Below are 24,079 nucleotides of genomic sequence, written 5' to 3' on the forward strand. Positions count from 1 at the left end.
TTTTACTTGGATCTCAATAATCAAAAGGGTATATTACTTCAAATAACAATCATCTTTAAGCTTGAGTTCGTTTATGTCACTAAAGTTTTAATTTTATCAATTTTAACTATGATGTTTAAGTTTAAATGCAATTAGGCTGCCGTTAATGACTTAACGGTATAATAACATGACATCTCTACGCCGTGACGTTGTTGACGTAGCTTACTCACTAAAACGATGTCTTTATGGCACGACTATTTTTATACTTAAAAATCACCAAAACGACGTCGTAAATCCATTGCTTCTAAAAAATATTCGAAGTTGGTGTCTCTTCTTCGAATCCTCTGCATATTTCTCTTTCTCTCTTCTTCGAATCCTCTGCATACCCAATGTCTTCTTCAACATATTTCTCTCTCTCTCTCTCTTCTTTGAATCCTCTACATACCCATTGTTTTTATTGTTGTCGAAGCAAACTCATTAATCATCCATGGTGAAGGAAGGATGGCACGGTTCATTTAACAGCAAAGATTACGTGGATCCCCGGTGACGCCATTGATCGATACAGTAGAACTTACGATCGAAAAGGCCATTCTACAAGGCTTTTATAGTAGAGTTCATCGCCACTCTACTCTTCCTTTACATCATTAGTTCATCGTCTCCACCATAATCGACTACAAAAGCCATGATAATTTCTCCACCGATCCTTGTGTTGGTGTCAGTATTCTCGGCATTGCCTGGACCTTCGATGGATGATCTTCGTTCTCGTTTACTGCACTGTTGGTATCTTTGCTACCCTAAAACCCTCGTTCTGATCTGTCTCTTTTCCCACTGTATCCCTCGATTCTTCCCCTTCCCTTCCGATCCCTCCCGACTCACCTCAAAACGAAACTCTTTCAACTCAAGCTCCGGAAACCACCCACATGGACAGAAACGCTTCGTCGATGCCGAGCCCGCCCTTAACGAGCAATCGTCCCTCGCGGGCTTGTACAATCCGAGTCTCCCAAAGGCTCGCTCAAAAGTAGCAGGCCACGAATGAGCGCTGACAGAAGCAGGCGAAGAAGGAGCGGCAACACAGCCTGCAGCAACAGAAACAAACCAAGGACGAGAGTGAAGATTCTTCGTCGCCGCCGCAGCAGCAATGTTGCGCTAATAGCAACTGCAAAATTAAATTTTTAGAATATTTATAAAAATATAACAAAAATTAAAGTTAGCTCAATAATGGTTAAGCTTTAACTTATATTTCTATGAGTTAAAAGTTCAAATCACCCTAAGAATGTTATTTCATTTTTTTCTTAATTAAAACGATTTCGGACTTTTCGAGCATCAAAATAGTTGCGCTAAAACAATGTCGTTTTGGTGAGGGAGTCATGTCAGCAACGTCACGGCATGTCATGTCATCGTATCGTTAAGCTATTAATGGCGGGGTGGCATAATTTCAGTTAAACTTAAACGTCAGTGTTAAAATTGACAAAGTTGAAACGTTAGTGACATAAACAAGCCGAGCTTAAAAGCGAGTGATATTTGAAATAGTTTACCTTAATCAAAATTATATCCCGAGTTGAGACTTATTAATTGGTCGAGCGGTTAAAAATGTTGAGACCCCAAACGAACATTTATCTTGAAAATGTTAAGACCCCATGTACGACCTTCATAGAATTATATACAATCTATTAGGAGCAAACCAAATAAATAACAATTTTAATTTTTGTGGAGGGATGACATGAGTTGAGTCGGGTCGGGTTTTCAATCAATTCGATCTGACTCGAAAACGTAAACCTTTCACTCGAATATGATCCGATCTGAGTTCAGGGATTATTTCACCCGACCTAATTTTTTAAGATAAAATCTAAACTCAATTCGATCCGAGATAAATATGTTTATACAAAAATATTAATTTTATTTAATAAAAGTAGGGATCTAATTAAAAAAATATAAAGAGGATTATAATTGTAATTATTCCTTAAAAATAAATATTATAAAAAGTATTATAAAAATGTTAATATTTGGTAATATATAAATATTTTTTTAACATGACACATACATTACTTTATAATTGAATGAAAATATTATAAAAAGTATATATTAAATAAATTGTTAATATATAAAAGTTTTTAGAGTAAACTACAATTATTACCACTTAACTATGAGTGTTTTAAAATGGAAATCGATCTTTAAGTTTTACCAATTAGACCACTTAATTATTGAAATAAATATCAATGAATGCATTAACCATTAATATTTGATGAAGAATGTGACATGATAGTACTTGATCTTTATTATTTACATATTCTATCGATTCGATTCTAATTTTCGATAATCAGATTAAAATATTTTCATAATTAAGTGATGAGGGGTGTAGTTTATCCAAATACTTTTTACGAGCAAGAGCCTAATAAATGAGAGAAAAATGAAGAAATAAGGTACAATTGAAACAAATGGTCCTTTTGTCAATGTCTGATTCAGTTGTCCTTGTTGACCTGCTTTGACTGTATTGCAGTCTTCCCGCTGCCCAATCAGAAAACAATATTTTCAACAATGAATAATTAAAGTTAAATAAAGGTGGTCCAATTTTCTTCCTCTCTTTTTCATTATCAGATTCCCTACTGCCCCGTAATCATAGTCCTTCGTTTAAATAAATATATATATATATATATCGATAAGATAGTATTCGTTTCAACTCATTTTTAATTATCGATAATATACGCATCTTGCCTATGTAACTATTCGAATTTAATAAATAATAAAACTTTATTTCAGGGACAGACGTATGATAATTTTAAATTTTCAAAGAGGAAGATTGCTCTTACGCGCGTCCCCTTTGGCAGTGGTGAAGCCACAGCTTGGTGAGGGCGGGAATGTGTCCACCTTTAAATCTGATTTTTCTTCAATTAGTTACTTATTTTACTAATGGTGTCTACCCTGAAATTTAAGTTTTATTCAACTAACTACTTATTTTACAGATGGTGTCCACCTTAAAATTTTATTTGTACCCATCCCATTTAAGATTTGATATTGTTAACATATGTGAGCTCACCCTGAAAAATATTTATGGATCGCCACTGCCCCTAGAGATGACAACAAGTCGGGTTTTTGGTCAACTGACCCGATCCGAAAAATATATATCCTCTACCCCGAATATGACCCTACCCAAAAATTATATATCCTCCACCGACCGACCCGACTTGAAAAATAAATATTCTCCACCCAACTCCAACATGATCTGAATTTTTAGAGTATAAATCCAACTCGAAATAAGGAATTAATTAAAATAATAATAATTTTTTAAGGAAATTACATTATTATCCTCAGGTTGGGTCGGAGTTTTTCACCCTCCACCAGACCCGACCTTACCCCCTTAAAAAAATTCGTCCCGACCCAAGTCTGACTTTCTTTTAAATCCAACCCTATCAAATTAGGTTAGATCGAAACCCGTCGAATTTGAATTAAATTACCACCCCTACCCCTAGAGGTGCATAAAAAATCTGAATATCCGATTTTGGGCAAAAAATATCCGAAACTGGATTTGGGAAAAACCGGTTTTTTTTAAACAGGATCGGATATTTAAAAACCCGGAAAAAAATCTGGTGTGGGGTTTTAAAAACTAGCCGTTAATATAGCTGTTCGGGGGGTTTTGTGACCGTTTTTTATATAAAAAAATCACCATTTTACCACCCTAAACATGTATAAATAGGTTGGTGATGTATTTGGTTGATTACAACTTTTTCAAATATTATTACACGTCACCTAAACATCTATCAAATCTTATTTTTGTAATTTTTTGTTCATAATGGCTACAAATACCGACCCTAACAGTCTGAATCTTCCGTCGGAGGAAACCTTGAAGTCGTAAGAGTGATCGAACACACTCGAAACACCGGTTTTTTTATATCCCGTTTTTTAAAAAAAATCTTTTTTTTCAAACCCAAACCGGTTACACCATCTGGCCCTCCAAACTGGTTAGGATCCGAACCAAATTTTTTTAAATCCAGTTTCTTGACTAGGTGAAAAACCGAATCGATTTTTTATCCGACTTTGTGCAAGTCTACCTACCCCTCTTAGTTCATCTCTACTCCCTTTAACTATTAAGTACTCTCAATTTGTTCTAAAACATATACAAAATAGAGACGAATATATGTTGTCTTAAAAGTAATTTATTATAAGTGTAATTATAGAACGAACATTGTCTTTAGAATTAATACAATGTTTTCACATTCGTACATCCAAATAAATAAGATAAAAGATCATTTACATTACTCTTTTATTGAATGAAAGAAAATATTTTTTTATTATAATATAATATTACATCTAAATACTCATGATAACTAATACTTGATCGATGTGGGATTTTCCAAATTATCAATACTTTATGCTTTTTTATTATTGAAATACTTTACAATATATCTTAAAACACGTATTAATCAATACGTAAATATTATTTATATATTTCTAGTTTAAATTTATTTCAATTATTATTTCTTTTGTATATTGTAAAGATCGATTTACTAGGAAGCATGATATTTCATGTGTTCTGAAGACACTCTCCATCTTACACCTGACATATCCAGGCTCGTATACCTGGTAACATGCAGCTATTATATATACACATACACATGTATGTATGTATGTATGTATGTACGTACGAAATATTCAGTATTACAGATCTTGTAAGCAAGTACTGGAAGTAACCCAGAAATTAGGTTTAACTTTTATGATTAATGGTAGCTGATGAGCATGATTTTACAGAGAAAAAAAAGATCATAAACAAAAGGGATATGATTAAGTATAGCAGTGATCACATGAAAGATCCGTCAGACAAGAGTTGTGTACTAAACAACAATAATTTACATACAACTTAGGTAAAGTTCTGTACAATACTTTCACCATTGTCAGTCAACAGTTGATTGTTTCACTGCAATAATTTTACATCCCATTTGGTAAAATTAAAAAAACCAAATCAGAACCTCTCCAGCAAGCTCAAAGAATCATGGTGTAATAGTGTATGTCTCTCTGCAAAAAGAAAAAAGAAAAAAGAACAGCAATCATATGAAGATGAAGAAGAAACCCTAAAGAACAAGAAGAGGAGGAAGAAGATGAAGTACCTTGAAGCGAGAAAGATATGTACATACGTGTAGAGTAATATATGCTTGGCTCCTCATACGCCATTCGCGGAGGCCATCGGTGATTCGATAGGTTCTGACAAATGGCATACAGGGAGCCAGGCACACACATGATACATACATACCTACCTACCTACATGGATGCATGGTTGCATGTCATAGAGTATGCTAAATGCATGTTTCATGGAGGAACATATAGGAAGAGCCAGCCAAAGTGTGTCTTCTTCTTCTTCTTCTTTGGCCTCAAAATGGAGGTTACGAGTTGAAACAAGAGAGCCGGGCACATACGTACATGGATGCATGGTTGCTTGTCATAGAGTATGCTAAATGCATGTTCCATGGATGAACATGTAAATCTTCTTCTTCTTCTTTCTTTGGGGTGGGATAAAATTAACAAGGGGGAGGAGAGGGTAGATATAGGGAAAGCTTAGGGCACAAGTGATTTGAGAATGTGGTGAAACAGCTTTTTACTTTAAAAACAGGGTTAAAAATAATGGTGAAGATGTCCTTAAATGGAAAGGGGGAGGGGTTGGGGTTGTGACCACGCAATTCCCTAAGCCAAACCATGTGGTGTTTTCAAATCTCTTTTTCTGGGGTCTTAAAAGCAAACCTTGCTTTTCTATTCTGATCCTATTCTTTTGTCTTCAAGTGCTTGGAAATTACTTGGATTCCCCCTTTATCTCTACCACCTTTCTTTAATATTAATTCAAGTCATTTTTGAAAATAATAATATTAAGGTAATTAATATCGTGTATATATATTTCACAAAGTTGAATTCATATATGATTCCATTAACAACGAGTTGATCTAATAAAACAAGACCCTAGATAATAAGGTCAAAGGCTTGAATTTTGATGTTGTCAGTAAATTCAAAATTTAAGACCAAATCGTTCATCTTTATTCTCTCGTATTCTCTTAGGGTGCGTTTGGTTCACGGAATGTAAGATTACCAGTGGGAATAAAAGATTACCAGGGAATAAGATTACTGGGAATGTTGTATTTTGTGTTTGGTTGGTTTAGCAGGAATGTAAGATTACCGTGTTTGGTTAAAGGAATAAAAGATTATTGGAATGTATATTTGACCAAACTGTCCTTATTATATATTTGTATAATATTACAAATTGTAAAATATTTATATATTTTCTTTAAAAAATTAAATTCATAATATTTATATAATTTTTTTTACAAAATTAAAAATATAAAAAAGGTTCAATGAAAGGGTAAAAAAAATTTTAACCCCTAAACTTCATATAAAATTTTAATTATAGATTTTTTTTGTAAATATAAAATAATTTAAGGATAAATTTGTAATTTAACCTTCGTAGAATTTTTATTATTCAATGACAGAAGAATGATATTTTTGAAAAAAAATAAAAATTTAAGGGCATTTTAGTCCAAAACGTCGGTAATGTTACAATACCTAAGGGAAGGGAGGTAATGACATTCCCCGGTAATATACCCAAAAAAATCTACTATTGGTAATAAAATATTACCGGGAATGAGATTCTCTGCCAACCAAACATGGGAATGTGGGATTCCCATCCCATGGGAATCCCACAATCCTTGAACCAAACACACCCTTAAGTCATGGGTTCTAGACCTATTAGAAGCACTCCTCTTCCTTCTCATCCCCTCTAGGTATATATAATATGTATAAGTTATGAGGACAGAATATGCAATTATATCAATTTTATTAATTGTCATGTGAATTGTTCTGTTAAATTTTAACCGCATGGGGTTTGATTGAAATCACTTAACTATTTATATGATCATATTGTTAAAATTGAAAGTATAGTGGTCATATCGCACCCACCTCATAGTTAAGTGATTATCCGAATAGTTTACCCTACTCCTAATTAATCTTTTCATGTCATGTGTTATTAGTAATGGGGAATTGATGAAGAAACTGAAATATGTATAAAACGATATGCATTTGTGTTTTTAGGGAGAAAGAGAATTTAACATTTTAATATTTAGCATGGGTTCGAGTATTAGGAATGTCAAGGTGTGAGTTTTCAATGTCAAATTGCCAAGAATTATCTTTGAACATATATTATCTTATACTTACCCCAAATTAATAAAAACATATTTTAATATTCGAGCGAATATGAAAATTATTAGTTATTTAAGGTTTAATGTCTAAATTTCTCATTATCCTACCTTAAAAAGACCAAAGTGATCATTAAAATGATATTGACACTTAATCAATTTTCTTGATCATTTTGACTGTTATTTTCATTTAATTTTCTTAAGGTTGAATTTGATTATGCTTCAACCGATTAAAACGACACTTATTTATTGTTAAATTGATATGTTGTTTTAGATCTTCAGATAGATTCAGATATATAATTTTCGTTTAGAGAATTTTTTCTTATAATGTTTGACTTTGATTTGTGGTTGTCGATTGTCTTTCAATAATTTGATCTTATGTTGTGGTTCAATTATCAATGCAATCAAATCTGATCGTATTTATCTTTTGTTTAATTTTTTATGGATGAATCTTTAAGATCCTTTTTTAATATCAGATAACTAATTTTTTGTGTCAATAATTATATTTAAATATGTCTTAATTATGTGTTTAGTGACATCGACTCTACAGTTCCAACTAGGGATGGCAACGGGTTGGGTTTTTAGTCAACCAAACCTGACCAAAAAAATATATATCCTCAACCCGACCCGACCCAACAAATATATACCCTCCACATGACTTTGATATGATAAGAATTTTTAAAGTATAAATTTGATATGACCCGACCTGACCTAGTATAAAACAAAAAAATAATTAAAAAGGACAATAGATAGCGGGGGTAATATAACAATTATCCATAAATATATTTTAAAAAATTACACTAATACCTCTAGGTCGGGTCGGTTTTTTTGCACCCTTCACCCAAACTCACAAGACATGACCATAAATTGATTTTTTTTAAATCTAACTAAATCAGATTGAATCAGATCGAAATCGATTAGTTTTATATTAAATTGTCATCCCTAGTTTCAACACATGAATTTGCAGCGTTTTGGATTGTTTTCTTCTTCTTTTCTTTTGTTCCTACCTTTTCCTGTCGAAACCCATTTTGGGCTTTCCTTTTGCACCTGGACAACTCTTAACTCAAACCCTTGAAAAACACTTGTGATTATTAGGGAGGTAAATGAGACGAGACATATTATGAGTTATTTAAGATTGGCTCGATTAAAACTCGATAAATACTTATTCGAATGGACTCGACTTGAATTCGAGCTTGAATCTAGTTCTTAACGAGCCGAAACGAGCAACTTGATACTCGACTCGAAAAAATCAAGAGCGACTTGAAAATATAATATATTAAGATTTAAAAAAAAATTACTAATAATATTAATATTTATGTGTTGATTTAAAAAAAATACAATATATTGTTTTTGTGTATTTAAGTTTAAGTTAGAGTTAGAGTTTGAGGCTTCAATCAACTTAAGCTTAAGGGTTTTTTTTCATTTTGAACTTTTTTGAGATTTTACAAGTTTCCATTTGTGGTTTCGAATTCGAGTCAAGTTAAAAATTTTATGCTCGTGAGTTTTCGAGTCGAGTCGAACTCCATTTTAAAGTTTTCGACTCAAATCAAACTCCATTTTAAAGTTTTCGACTCAAATCAAACTCATCAATACTCAAACCCGACTCGGCTCGTTCATGGCCCTATTCGATAACTAATATAAAAAAAATAGATTTCATAAGAATTTGAATCATGGACCAACTCCAATAATATTAAATCAGCAATAGGCTTTCATTATCTAAAATATATAGTAATTTAAAATTTTAATCTTATTTGTTGTGTATCATAAAGTTGAATTCGACGTGTCAATAATAATGTAACAATATCATTAAGTCTATGAAAATTTTCAAAAAAAATTAATTTGACCCCTCCAAAATTTTTAGAATTTCAGATCAAACTTTATTTTTTTAATATTCTTAATTAAACCCCTCCCATAATTTAAAAAAATTAAGTCTCTGAAAATTTTAAATTATTATATATTTTGAACATTATCTTTTTAGGTATCAAATTTGGTTTATTTTACATTGCTTTGTATCTATATCTATTACTTTCTTCGTTATTTGTAACAGTTCTTTACTTAGAGGGTTGAAATATTTCCATTCCGTACGTATTTGTTCCTGAGCTATTTGAAATAAATAAAATGAATTGAATCTTTAGAACGACAATTGGTATCTTTATTACATTAGTTAAAAACTTATTTGTTTTTGTTTATTTCTATCGCAACACGATGGACTTTACCTAGGTTAAGAATGGACCAATTATTAAATTTTGGACGGAAATTTCGTTTACCCATTTCTCTCGGTAATCTATTTTTCTATTGAAAATCTTTTTTCATCCCTTAAAATTTTTTAAATTCGTTTGGTAAAAGGGTCATTTTGCCCCTGTAGTACACCTAAATTATCATTTTCTCTCCCATCGTATTTTTGCATCAATTTAACCCTCGAAGTTACTCAATTGCATCATTCTATATTGCACCCCTAACTTAAAGCTAAATTATAAATCTTAAACCTTAAATCATAACTACATAACCTCTAAATCATAAACTATAACCCTAAACCCTAAACCCTACCTTAAGATTTGTAATTTAGGGTTTTATGTTAAGGGTAAAATATATAATGATACAATTAAAAAACTTTAAAGGCTAAATTGATACGAAAATACGATAGAGGAGAAAATAATAAATTGAGTCTACTATAGAGACAAAGATAACCCTTAAGCCAATTCGTTTACTCTTAAAATTTTAGAAATCCTCTTCTCACAGTGGCTGAATACAAGAGAGATTAGTGGGGGTTGTGCCCCCAAGAAAGAATTTAAAAAATTATAATTTAGATCTTTAAAATTTCAAAAAATATAATTTGGTTCCTTCAAAAATTTTAAAAATTCAAATTAAACTTTATTTTTTTAATAGCTTTAATTAAACCCTCCCATATTTTTTAAAATTCTCATTAAATTTTTTTCTTGGTGTCTGGATAATGGGGTTTTCAAGCTTCTTTTTGCAGACATTTTCCATTGTTTCTCCCCTCGTTTATCCTTTTATTTTCTTTTAAGTTAAGTTGAGTTTAAAAATGCAATTTTATAGAGTCCGCTATTCGACTTTCTATTCAAATTTAATTATAATTATTTATAAATTTATATTACCATTCGACTTTCTATTCAAATTTATTGATTTATGTCTATAGATATATATTATTTATTGATTTTTTCGTACTTTTATTCTTATAAATATCAATGGTTAAGGGGAGTGTTTATGTCTATAGAGGTTTTAGGTTCAAACAACTGCTTCTGCAGGGTGTGTGCATTATTAATATCTAAAAAAATTATGAATAAATACTGTAAGCACAAATTTTTTTTCTAATTCAACCGATCCAACAGACCCAGGCCTCAATTCAACTCATTAAAAAACCCGACCCAAACCGAAGTAAAACCCAACCACATGCCCGACCCAACTAAACCCAAAGCCCATAACCCCAATTACAACAGGCCCAATCGAACCACTAATTTGACCAGGGAACAAACCAAACCCGACCCGAAATCTAACCTAACCCCGTAGCCGCCCAACACCCCAATCAGTTGCCACCATCCACTTCCCCCAACCCAGGGCCACCCCTATTTGCTCCAATGCCAACGAAGCCACCAAGCAAACACGCAACCTGCATGAAACAAAGGAGAAGAAACAAAAAAAATTATGATTTCAATTTTCTCTGTAAAAAATGGGTATAAGACCCAAACGAAAACAATATAAAAGGGATTAAAAAATCCTCCGGAAAAAAGACTGTAATAACATATTCAGAAACAATAAACATCAATTTTTACAAGGTTATCTATATGTGTTTGTTTTTCGTGTTTTTCTTTTTTTTACATACGCTTTCGGGTCTGAATCTCAACCAAAATATTTTTCCTTTGTAGATTCGAAATAAGGATATCCTTCTAGTTTCGTTTTGAAACCATTTTATACAGAAAAAAATACAAAAAAAAAAAAAGAAATGCTAGATCTAAGGGTTACCTGAGTCGGGGATATCATCAGAGTTCAGTGGGAGCCGAAGAGTTTGATTGATCTTTAGGTAGAATAGGAAGGGTTTTCAGCGGTTTTAGCCATAAATGAGGTCCTAGGGGTTAGATTCGGGTTCGATGAGTTTTTTGGAGCGATTTGGGTTTTTTGAACGTCGTGTGCGGCGGGCGGTCGACGATCGGAGGAGGTTCGGGGTAGTCGGCCTACTGCCGGCTGGGGGTAGGGGAGAGAGTTTAGATTTTTTTCTTGTTTTTTTAGCATCGGTTGAAATGAGGGAAAATAAAGATTTGTTGGTATTTATAGGGAAAGTTTAGGGGTTTATTTCATTTAGCCCCTGTAGGTTTAGCACATTTTTACAGATTGGTCCCTATAGAGACCAAAACTTTTATTTTACCTTTTCTATGCATGCGTGTTATTTTTTTTGTTTATTCATGATTTTATTCCTCATGTTTTAGCGTGTTTTTGTATTATGGCTCTTTAGGGTTTACATATGTAATTTTCTCTTTTATTTACCTATTTTTATTTATTTTGGTGAAATTTATATTTGGTCCCTGTAAGTTAGCCGTGTTTTTGCATTTTAGTCATGTGTAGTGATCATTTAATTTTTTTAAAAATATATATGGATCTATTCTGTAATTTTCCCTTTTTATTTAACAGGCTACTTTTTAGGCTTAAATAAAATGAAAAATTACTCTTAGGTCCCTGTAGATTATGCGTGTTTTGTGTTTTAGTCACTAATCTGTTTATTTTATTTTATTTCGAATTAGACTTTAAATTTTAATTTGTTTTAATTTAGCCCCCTTTTTATGTTTAATTTATTCCCTTTTAGTTTAGTCATTTAATATTTATGCAATTAGGTCATTATATTTAGGTTTATTTTATTTTTATTTTATGTTGTTTTTTCTTTGTTTTCTTTTTTAGTGTTTTAATTAAGTTTATTAAATGTTTCAATATTTCATAGTTTAAATTATTAGATTTAATTTTAAATTAGGTTAACACTCGAATTGAACTTAGAATTTAGGATGACAATCTAGTGTAATTAGGGAGCAATTCAAGTAGAGTTTTCGCATAAGATGCCCGATTACTTGAATTGATTGCTCGACCCTTAAAATTTATTAATAATTAATATTCTTTAAAAAAATTAGGTTTAATAATTTAGATAATATCTAGAATTTAGATTGTTAATTAGCCCTCCAACTTTAGAAATTATCAATTTAGGTCTTAAGCTTTTAGATCTTTTAGAAATCAATATTTTTAGATCTCGACTTTTTTTAGTCCCCGAATTTCGACTAGAGTTTAATATTGACATAATTAAATAGGTTAAATAGATCCCCCTAGACTTCAATATAGTCCCTTTAATTTAGGGAGTAATCCGAGTCGACCCTCGCGAAAATGCTCAAGGTACCACCTCAGTTATTCGATTCAACAATTGATTAAAAATCAAATAGGGTTAACATTAGAGCCTACATTTTTAGGTTTATACCTCTAGGTCCTTTGATTTCATAATTTGACACCTTAAGCTAGAAAAAGCCTTTAATTTACCTTAGCTTAATTAAGATTAATAAAAGTTTGTTTGATTGCATTTTATTTCCAAACCTATGGCAATGTTCACTTATCAGGGAATTAATGATATATCTCTTGCAAGTATGCTCAGGGGGTGACTATTAGTGATTCTCGAAATAGGTCGACATCATTTTCAAAACCACATCATGATTTTTTTTTAAATCGAGGCAATATTCGGTTATTGAGTACAATAGTTGATTTCCCGCGTTTATGCTAGGGGGTGAATGATATCGGTTTTAATAAACGAATATCCTTTTCAACTTTGCATCCATAATGATTTTCAAATTAAATAAAGATCGAACTCAAAATTTATGATTTTAAATATGGGGTAATCAACTAGGTACCAATTTTTGGGCGCTTGTGAGGGTGTTAATCCTTCCCCACGCGTAACTAACTCCCGAACCCGATTTATGGATTTTCACAGACCTTAAAACTTGGTATTTTGATAAAAATAAAATGTTTTTATTAAAATCACCCGGTTTTTATGGTGTCCCAATCGCACCTTAAATGATTGGTGGCGACTCCTCACATTTCGAAACACTTTTCAAAAGAGAAAACCCCTGATTCGGTGTCAGTCTTTCCCTGCTCGGGAGAAAAACGGTGTCAACAAATACTATCTTATAATCACTAGTAATCACCATAGATTATCTTTTAAAAGATCTATCGTAATATATATACAAAAGTGATTGTAACTAATAAGTCAAACTTGTTATTTCTGACCCAATGGTTAGGGCATCCCACCTTATTCCCAAGCTCCCAAGTTTGATTTCTCTCAACCTTAATATGTACATTAAAATTAAATAAAAAACATACAAATAGAATATGACACGCAATGAGTAATTAATTTTTGAATTAAATTAAATTTATGATTAAATTGATAGAATGTATAAATAATGAGAACCAAATATAAAATTATATCAATTTTGTTAGTTACCACATCAACTCATCCTCCAAATATTAATGGCATGTGACTTGATTGACATCATCTAAAAAATTAAATGATCTAATTGATAAAGTTAAAATATCGATAATCAAATTAGAATACCTAGAGGGGGGAAATGAAGACTCTAAAGGAGCGTTTGGTTCATGGAAAAAATCATTATCAAGGAGAGTGATCTTTTCTGGAATTGTATTCCCATATTTGGTTCATGGAAAATATCATTTCCATGTAATAACTTATTACCAATAGTAACATTTTTGGGTTAAAATAGTGAGAATGTCATTACCTCTAAATTCGTAGGTAATGAACAATTCCCACCACTTTGAACAAAATACCCCATAAATAATAATTTTTTTTCACATAGTTCCTTCTCAGTTCTTGTTATTTGTGCTTCACTCAAAATTATAAACTTAATAATAATAATAATAATAATAATAATAATAATATAAAGAGTCTAATTTAGTAAAATATTGATAAATTTGAGTAGTTAAAATTATTTTATATTTTTAATATTTAGTATATTAATTATTTTACAATTTTATGAACTGAAAATATTATTATTGTAAAAATGTAATTATTTAAATAATATTTAATTTTGAGTTATTAAAAAATAGATCTTATATATTAAAAAAGAATATATTGTCCATTTGAGATCACAATATTATTTTTTAGATTATATTATATTTTATATAAACAAATAGGATACTTATAAAAATTGTTTAAAACTATAAATTTGATATACTAATTATATCAATTATATGTTAAATGTATTTTTTATTTAAACTTAGATAGTGTGATAATTAAAACATTTTTATAAATTTTCATTCAAATACTTATAATTTAATATTAAAGTTTTACTTGCTAAAAATATATATATCAAAGGATAATTTGGTAAAATATGCATCCAAATAATCTTATATTATTCTAACCAAACACTGTAATCTTATGTTCCCGCTAAGCAAACCAAACAGGATAATACACAATTCCCAAAGTAATGTTGCATTATTGTAATCTTATTCCCAAACGTAATCTTACATTCCATGAACCAAACACACTCTAAAGAAATAAAGAGACGTTCTTAATGAATTTAAAACACATAACATAAAAAAATACGAGAAAAAAAAATGAACAACTTAACGATCAACCAAATATATTTACTCAAAAATACTCATGATTAAGTGTTCATGAAAATACTATGATATGTCGTATAACCAATTATTTTAGATCTCATTATTATACATGAGTAATAAAAATATATTATAGATAATATTTATTATTATATAGGGTAAATTACAAGTTTAGTACTTAAACTATAAGTTTAGGCCTGTTTTAGTACCTAAACTTTTAAATTTTTTTTAAAACCATTCCTAAAGTTTAGTTTTTATTTCATTTTAGTACGTCATTCAAAATTTAACGTTAAGTTTTGAATTTTTTTTAGAAGTTTAGGTACTAAAACGGACTAATACTAATAGTTTATGTACTAAACGTGTTAATTTTTAAAGACAAGTACTAAAATAAAATGAAAACTAAACATTAAGTATAATTTTAAAAAATTGAAAGTTTAAGTATTAAAACAAACCAAAATTAATAGTTTAAGTATTAAATGTATAATTTATATTATTATATAATATATACATATGAAGTCTTAAATTTATCTCAAATTTACATGAATTTTATTGGTTCTAGATCTTGTTCTAGAACTAAAATACTAATGCAGTAAGAATGATCATATATATATATATATATTAATAATATGAAATTTTGAGTAAATATCACTGTTAACTTTTCAATCGTTGATGTGATATTTTTTTTATTTTATTTCAATGATAATGTAACATTATCTTACGATGGAAATGTTGATATCATCATTAAGTTTTTAACGACGAAGTACTAAATTATAACTTAAACTAAACATTATGTATTATTTTGAAAAAATATAGTTTAAGTGTCAAAATGGAATAAAAATAATAGTTTAGATACTGAATATGTAATTTATCCTAAATTTTTTGAATGAGTGAGTACACAAAAAAATTCAGAGTAGACACCATCAATAAATAAGCAACTAATAAAAAAAATTAAATTTCAGTGTCCTCCCGACGAAGTACTAAATTATAACTTAAACTAAACATTATGTATTATTTTGAAAAAATATAGTTTAAGTGTCAAAATGGAATAAAAATAATAGTTTAGATACTGAATATGTAATTTATCCTAAATTTTTTGAATGAGTGAGTACACAAAAAAATTCAGAGTAGACACCATCAATAAAATAAGCAACTAATAAAAAAAATTAAATTTCAGTGTCCTCCCTCAACAAATTTTGGCGATGCCAACAAATTTTATGTTGTCTAGGGGAATAGATGTATATATAGATTACGTGTCACATAGATATATGAATATGTATATAGAGATTAACGTAAAATTTTATATTAACAATTATTTGTGCTTATCATTTTGATCGAAGTTGATCTTATTCAAAAATTCTTAAGTTTGTTAGAAAGGAAACGACATTAATGTGGATTCGACATCGTTGTTAACCGAATCAAATGTAATATGAATTTGTAGGTCGATAAAATAAATAAATCTAGCCGTCAAATAATAGATTCCGTTGATAGATCATGTAAATTTATCAATAATAATATCAAGAAACTATAACTACTTGGAAGATATAAGACTAATATATATATATATATATATATATTAACATCAATTTAATCTTCTAGGGTTTCAACTAAAATAACTTAAGCTAGAATTTGAAAGAAAATTAAAAATGGATGACTAAATCAAGCTATTTAAAAACATTTTATATAAATTCCATCTTCAATTAATAATTTTTGGTAAAATATACTACAAGTCACTCAATTATTAGCAAATTACAAATGAATCATTAAAGTTCAAAAAACGAAATTGAACAGATCACTTAATTACGTCATTCAATTTTAATTAAAAATTAACTTTCGTTACGCACTTCATAATAGAGTGATACATTTGAAACAACGGATTAGTTGAGTTATTTGTTTGTAACTTTTTAAAATTTAGTGACTTATTTATAAACTTACTAATAGCTAAGTGAGTTGTAGAATAATTTACTTTATAGTTTTTACATATTTTTGGGTAAACTATGTATTTAGTCAGTAACTATCACTTTAATTTTATTTTGGTCACTCAACAATCATTTTTTTTCAAAATCACAACATAAGTTACATTTTGATTACCCAGGTAATGTCACATCATCATTAAAAAAATTACCACATCAATAATTCTATTTAATTTTTGGTTCGTTTTAATACCTAAATTATTAGTTTTGACTAGTTTCAGTACCTATTTTTTTTTCAAGATCACACCTTACGTTTAGTTTCATTTAATTTTATACCCCGACATTAAAAAATTAACACATTTAGTACCTAAAATGTCAATTTTAGTCCATTTTAGTACCTAAACTTTCAATTCTTTTCAGAACTTAACGTGAAATTTTGATCGAATACTAAAATGAAATAAAACCTAAACTTTAGGTATGAATTTAAAAAATGAAAGTGTAGGTTCTAGAATGAATCAAAATTGATAATTTAAATATTAACCACTTAATTTACCTTAGTTTTTAATCGTCGTCCAAAATATAATGTTAGGTATGATTTCTTAAACAAATAGTTGAATGACTAAAATAAAACCAAAGTGATAGTTGGGTGACTTTCTACGTAGTTTACCCCTTTATTTTCCTTCGGGAAGGGTTGATCAACTCCACATCACGCGCCTTGACTCGCTTCATCTTACTCCGATGAAGAACATTAAAACGGCCGAAAATCAAATCTAACAATACAGAGAAACCTAGAAAAAATAAATTGAAAATCGCCCACTTCTATAGATCACTCAACAGATCAAACTACTGCGATTCCTATTATCCGCCATGAGCTCTCCGGTAATCTAATATGTTTCTCTAATTTTGTATTCCAAAAAACGAGAATGAAATATATGCAATTTTTGAATTGATTTGCTCTTTTTTCCCCAAATGTTGTTAAATTTGAATTTATAGGGAAGTGGGATATTTAGTGGATTTACAAAGCTATGCAAGGGATTAGCTGTAATGTTAGTCGGTGGACACATTGTGGTTCAGCTTCTTCCTGTTTCTGTTACTTACCTTGCTCTCATTCCCGCCAGGTTCTCTCTCTTCCCCCCCCCCCCCTTTTGATTTGTTAATATCACTTTATGTGTGTTAATTTTATTCAATATGATGTTAGAAATTCTGGGTCATGATTAAATTTTTGTTTTACTTGTTCTTTTTGTGAAATATCCATGTGGGATTTTTGTCTGATTTCATTGCTGATTGCACAGGTTTTAAGTAATCGTATAGTTAGATTTGTCTTTCTTTCCCTCTTTTCTTGGATTTGGATTTTTCGATTTCAGTTTGCCTCGACACCCTCGTTGGGCTGATTTAAGATCTTGTTGTTTGGATGTTTAGATCTGGCCTTTTGGAATAGTGTAAGCATTTCCTTTTGATGTTCTTTTTCCTTCAAATTTCTAGTTAAGTGAAATGCAAATGTTTTGTAATTGTTCAAAGGGAGTGACTTCTTTCTTCATTTGAATGCTTAGATCTGGATTTAGGTACTTGAAATAAACTATCAGAGCGATCTTTATGTAATGGTTTTATTGTTCTTTTTGAATTTGCTTGCTCTTTTTAGGGGACCCATTTTTAGTTAAGCAGAATATTTATTGCTTTTAAACATTATTTTTAGCATCTTCATGTTCATGGCTGCTTACTGTGTGATGGGTTGATTCTTTTTTTTCATGCTTGGCTAAAGGGAGTTGTTAGTAGGATTTATTATCTAGATTTACAAAGCAGTATCCCGCTTGTTATTTTTTTTTCTGGGATTAAAGCTCTAACAATGATTTTGAATGAATTGGGAACTTCAGTACAAGATACTGTAAAAAATGAGTTTTAGATTTTGAGGTCGGAAATCTGTTTATAAGTCATTCCCTTTGATATTAATAAATGGCCAGCTGAGACATCACAATTGATTAATCTGGTCATAATCCATGCAAGTTGCCAATTGTGATATGTTTTCTTTTTAGCACGTACTGTTAAGCTGGCTCCTGTAACTTCAATTCTTTAGAGTCGCTCGTGTTGGACTAATATATGTTAGGACATTCTTTTCCCTCGAGACGCCAAAGAGTACTGTCTTCATACAATTTTACTTCACGGACTTATATATATATATATATATATATTCATACCATCTGAAACTTATTTTGCAGAACTATTCCTTTTGGTTGGAACCTCATAACCGCTGGTTATGTTGAGCAATCAGTACATGGGGTATTCACATTCATCTGACTCTTTATTTTACCTAATTTTTCTTCATCTTTTTTCTTGTTATAATCATCCTGATGGTTACTGATTTCTGCAGGTGGTTGTTAGTACGCTTGGTCTTCTTTTCATGGGGAAGTTGCTTGAGCCTGTTTGGGGTTCTAAGGAATTCTTGAAGTTCATCTTCATAATTAACTTTCTGACGTCTGTTTGTGTCTTTGTTACTGCTATTGCCTTGTACTATGTGACAATGGAGGAAAAGTACCTGTGAGTACTTCAACATTCCTATGTGTTCAAGAAGCATTTATTTTTGTCTATTTCTTCCCCTGTTCTGTTTTCCCCCACCAGTATTCTCAATTATTTTTTCGTGAAGTAAAAGAGTTATAAGATTGAAGTACTCTTTTCTCCTCTTTTTCTCACTGAATGGTAGGAAATGGTGTATTTATCTTGGAACTATATTCTGCAAAATTTATTCTAATATATTTTCACTGTTCATTTTGATAATTGTTAGTTACATGCCTCTTTCTGGCTTCCATGGGGTGCTGGCGGGCTTCTTGGTTGGCATCAAGCAAATCGTACCTGACCAAGAGCTACATCTCCTAAAGATAAAAGTAAAGGTAAAGATTTATTTTGCTAGGCCCTTTAATTCAATTTGGCATAAAACATTTTTCTGGCTGGAAATTCCCCCCTCGCACCCTTTGATGATGCTTCCTATGCCATGCAGTGGTTGCCATCGCTTGTGCTATTGCTTTCAATTGCCATAAGTTTCTTCACCCCTGAGTCTGCAACATATCTTCCAACTTTGATATTTGGGACATATATTGGCTGGATTTACCTCAGGTACCTGCAGAGAAAACCAGAATCGAAGCTTAGGGGTGATCCGAGTGAAGAATTTGCATTCTTTACATTCTTCCCTGAATTTCTCAGGTACTATCTGGTTTTCCTTTTAGCTTATGAAATGCGTTCATTTCTCTCTTCTTTCTCTCAAGTGTTTCTCTGTGATTTGCTACAGGCCGATCGTTGATCCCGTTGCATCAATATTTCACCGGATGCTTTGTGGAAAGTCTGAAGTCTCCTCAGATTCTCAGGGTTATACATTAGGCGGTGCACCGTTACTTGGTTCTGATCCCATCGAGGCATCTAGGAGAAGGTACCTCTTTATGTCTAATTCTTCCATAGATGTTCAAGTAACATGGTTTTCGTAACTTAATTCGTCATAGAATGAGCAAACATATAATGTTGTTAACCGAGACCTTAAATATTAGACAAATGCCGAAATGGCACCAGCCTTTACTTCAGTGCATTTAGAAGGTTCAGTGACATCATATTCGGATGAAATTTGTAGAATAACACTGGCCTTTTATAATTTAGGAACAAGAATAGGGAAAAGCGAATTCCAGTATACATGCCTAACTTGCACTAGCTTTGCAACTAATCTAAAGTCCAAATACTTAAACCTCTAGGTGAAGATAATAATGATTTTATTTTATCGTGAATGAAACAATGGCTTTCTTATGAGAGAAAAGAAAAAGATCAGTTTCTAACCTCTAGGTGACCTTGCAGGGAAAGAGGGGCTAGAGCACTGGAGGAGAGATTAGCAGCTGATAAATTGGTTGCAGGACTTAATTCAGAAGAGGCACACGTAGATGAAAGCGATCATGTTTGATTGCTCCAAAATTCCTGTTCATTAACTACAAAGGTTATGACTTATGAGGAATTATGTGCCCTTGCCCCGTTATAAGATTAGAAATGACAATTGACAAAATCCTAGAGCATGTTGTTACCCTTAACACTATAATATATGCAAAATTCATTATTTTCAAATGTATTGGCTCTTATATGTTGATTGCTTGTATAATCCACCTTTGGACCGTTTTCATTGTCCTTTGCCCTCGTCGTGAACATTCTTTTATAATAGTTTTCTCATTTTATGTTCATTTCGTGATCCGAACTCATCGGAATTGTGATCGAAATGAAATTTAAACTATTTAATACCAGTTTAAAATCAAAACGGTACATGCTAAGGAAATGCTTGAGAATAATCAGTCTGGCAAGAATTTCTGCCATTGGTGCAATCTGGATATGAAGATGTGCGGATTTGGATATTCGACCTATGTCGTCTTCTTGGCATTGCATGTCAGTGATTTTGTTTTCGGCATTGTCGACAGAGCGATATTCATTTTCGTGATTGCTGAAGAAATCAGGTCACATAACATAAGGAGACAACGCCATCACACCATTTTCCATTTCAACAGCCATAGCTTTGATCTGTACTTATTAACACTACTTTCATAGTGACATGTATGCATGCATATATGTATATTTGGAGTGATGAAGCCTAGATGTATGTAATATATAGGTGAAGCACAGGTAATCTGCCAATCTCTGCCTTGGATGGCTCAGTTGTTATGGCAATGAAGATCTTATTTTATAACATTCATGTGTATACTATATATATATATATATATATATATATTCAGATTGCCAGTTTTCTGGGGGAAAAACCTATAAATACCTCATTGTAGTTCTCTGTAAGCAAAAGCTAGCAAGTAGACGAATCATACTATATAATCTAGCATTGTTAGCAATGTCACGTATTGACAAGTAAATACATTTACATTAAAAGAATTTTGACAAAAATGACGAGAAGAGGACATGACAAAAGGGTGTCAGGGGGCAAAATACCGGGTGCATCAGACATGGTGAGGATGAACGTCGTGATTGCCATCTCGTCTCGCAAAATTCCGCTATCGACGGTGGCTTGTCCGTAATATCTCAAACATATGAACTTCTTGTTTCTTGATGTCATCATCAGCTGCCAATGGATTAGATTCTACCGTACGATAGTGCTTAGTCCCCTTTTGCTGGCATTATTCCCTTCTCATTCTCGGAGTTGAAGAGCCAGCACGGGGACCCTGAACCGACTGAGTTTTGGGATCATACTTTTGAGAAGCAAGATAAGTGAGTGCAGTCACTACGTCCGCTATAAGCGGCCGCATATTCGGCTGTTCTTGAACACACATTGCAGCCACAGATAGAGCTTGGTACAAACCCCTCACCGGATATTGGCCTTGAAGTAAAGGGTCAGCCATTTGTGCAAAATTTCTCCTATCTTTAAACAGGGGACGTGCCTGTAAAACAAAATCCATATTTCATAAGAGATTCATAGTTACAGAATACGAAAATAAACAAAAAAAACAACTTGCAAGGATCATTATGCTTCTTTCTCGTTTTACTTTCTTCTTCAGGACGAATATGGCTGTTCAAAAGTCCTTTTTCCCCCTCACGGTACTCATCGAAGCTCGAACACGGATGTCATTAAGACTAAATGATCAAATAAATCTCATTCTCATAGCAAGTGATAGGTATCTTACCCAGTCAACCAGATTTTGCTCACCGCCTGTTCTCGAGTTGTCAATAGCTTTCCTTCCGGTAATGATTTCAAGCAGAACAACCCCAAAACTATAAACATCTGATTTCAACGTAAGCTGACCGGTCATTGCATATTCGGGAGCACAATATCCATAGGTCCCCATCACTCTAGTGGATACATGAGTATTATCTCCAACAGGACCCAATTTGGCCAACCCAAAATCGGATAGCTTCGGACGATAGGCTTCACCGAGCAAAATGTTTGAGCATTTTAAATCTCGATATATGACTGGCGGGTTAGCTTTGTCATGCAGATACTCCAAACCTTTTGCAGCACCGGCAGCTATTTTCATCCTTGTATTCCATTCAAGTGGCCTTCTGTCGGGAGGCAAATCTGTTATAGAAGCAACGAAGTCTAAGACTGAGCATGACATTCGATTGTTCAACAGAAACCAAAATCCTAGACACCAGTACAAAGATGTTTATACCATGTAGACGATCTTCTAAAGATCCTAATGGCATGTATTCGTAAACCAAAAGTCTCTGATCTCCATCGGCACAATATCCGATCAAGTTGACGAGATTCGGGTGATGAAGCATGCTCAACATCAACACTTCAACCAGGAATTCCCTGTTTCCTTGCAGTCCATTACGATCAAGCTGCTTGATCGCCACAACCTATGAAAAACAAGGGACAAAGTCATGCTTAGTCCTCGTGTACTCGTACTATCGTACATAGGAGAAATCGGGTTGCACGACTTAGAAAGTTGTCACAAACCCATTTCTCCGATCATCGATACTAAATTAAAGCCATACAACAACACACATACTTGATTAGTGCTCTCCAATAGCCCTTTATACACTCGGCCGAACCCTCCTTCACCAACATGGCAATCTGCTCTGAAATTCTTAGTTGCTGCAGCCAATTCACGGAAAGTAAAAGTACGTACCGCAATGTGATCGGACTCACCATCCTTCTTAACATTTGGTCCAGAATTCACCTTCAGCTTCTCTACTTTGACAGTAAAAATACAGAAGACTCATGTCAATACCTTTAAAATCCTATATCAGATCACAATAAGCAATGAAAACCCAGAAATTCAACAAAAAAGTTGAAACAAATAAACAAATGGGTCAAACTCAAATCAATTATTTATTTTTTCAGGGGAACATAAGAGTTATAAGAACCTGAAGTAGAAGGGATCTGATGATCAAAGGTGTTGTCATTGAAGTGAAGCTCCTTCTTTCCATTTTGGTTTGATTTTCCACCGCAAGGGAAACAACCCATTTGAAAACCTTTAGCAAGAAGATGAAATAGGGGAAAGGAAGGGAACATGTTAAAGTACACGAGATGGTGATCATGGTCATCAAGTTGTTTAAGCAATTAGATCAAATCTAAAGTAGAATTAGTCATTAAATATAATGATCGGTTGAATAGTTTTGACCAAACTTGGTCATACTACGTGTAAAACACACACACAAAAAAAAGCAGTGGGAAAGCAAGTGGGGACTCTATATTTCGCATATCCAAGAGAGCTGATCTCTGTCTCCTACCATACCTTGTTTAGGGCTGGCAATAGATCGGAGATGGGTCGGGTCGAGTTTCATCCAGTTCATCATCCGTGGTCTAAATCTCCATCCACACCATCTATTATTCACAAAAAATTTCATCTATATCCGCTCCATTCATCATCCGCGAGTAGAGCGGATGAGAAATGAATTATATTATGAACAAAACTTATTTTTACATCTTAAGCTCAAATTCTTCTA

General features: G+C 32.0%; 2 protein-coding genes across 2 annotated transcripts; one reads left to right on the forward strand and one right to left on the reverse strand.

Moving 5' to 3' along the window:
- The first annotated feature begins 17,442 nt into the window (after positions 1–17,442).
- LOC120156062 (rhomboid-like protein 19) lies at positions 17,443–20,816 on the forward strand. The gene is made up of 8 exons (XM_039167472.1): positions 17,443–17,551; positions 17,666–17,790; positions 18,886–18,946; positions 19,038–19,204; positions 19,449–19,554; positions 19,662–19,864; positions 19,950–20,087; positions 20,501–20,816. The coding sequence occupies exons 1-8, from the start codon at positions 17,540–17,542 to the stop codon at positions 20,601–20,603; spliced, it is 915 nt and encodes a 304-aa protein (XP_039023403.1). The 5' UTR covers positions 17,443–17,539; the 3' UTR covers positions 20,604–20,816.
- Positions 20,817–21,739: 923 nt separating this feature from the next.
- Positions 21,740–23,648, reverse strand: LOC120156061 (probable serine/threonine-protein kinase PBL7). The gene is made up of 5 exons (XM_039167471.1): positions 23,498–23,648; positions 23,140–23,321; positions 22,798–22,987; positions 22,312–22,703; positions 21,740–22,068 (listed from the first exon to the last, which is right to left on the reverse strand). Exons 1-5 carry the CDS (start codon positions 23,643–23,645, stop codon positions 21,808–21,810), a joined length of 1,173 nt encoding a protein of 390 aa, XP_039023402.1. The 5' UTR covers positions 23,646–23,648; the 3' UTR covers positions 21,740–21,807.
- Between the last annotated feature and the right edge of the window lie 431 nt (positions 23,649–24,079).

Source organism: Hibiscus syriacus, unplaced genomic scaffold (genome assembly GCF_006381635.1).
Source record: "Hibiscus syriacus cultivar Baekdansim isolate YM2019G1 unplaced genomic scaffold, ASM638163v2 tig00111213_pilon, whole genome shotgun sequence".
In the NCBI taxonomy this organism is placed as follows: domain Eukaryota; kingdom Viridiplantae; phylum Streptophyta; class Magnoliopsida; order Malvales; family Malvaceae; genus Hibiscus; species Hibiscus syriacus.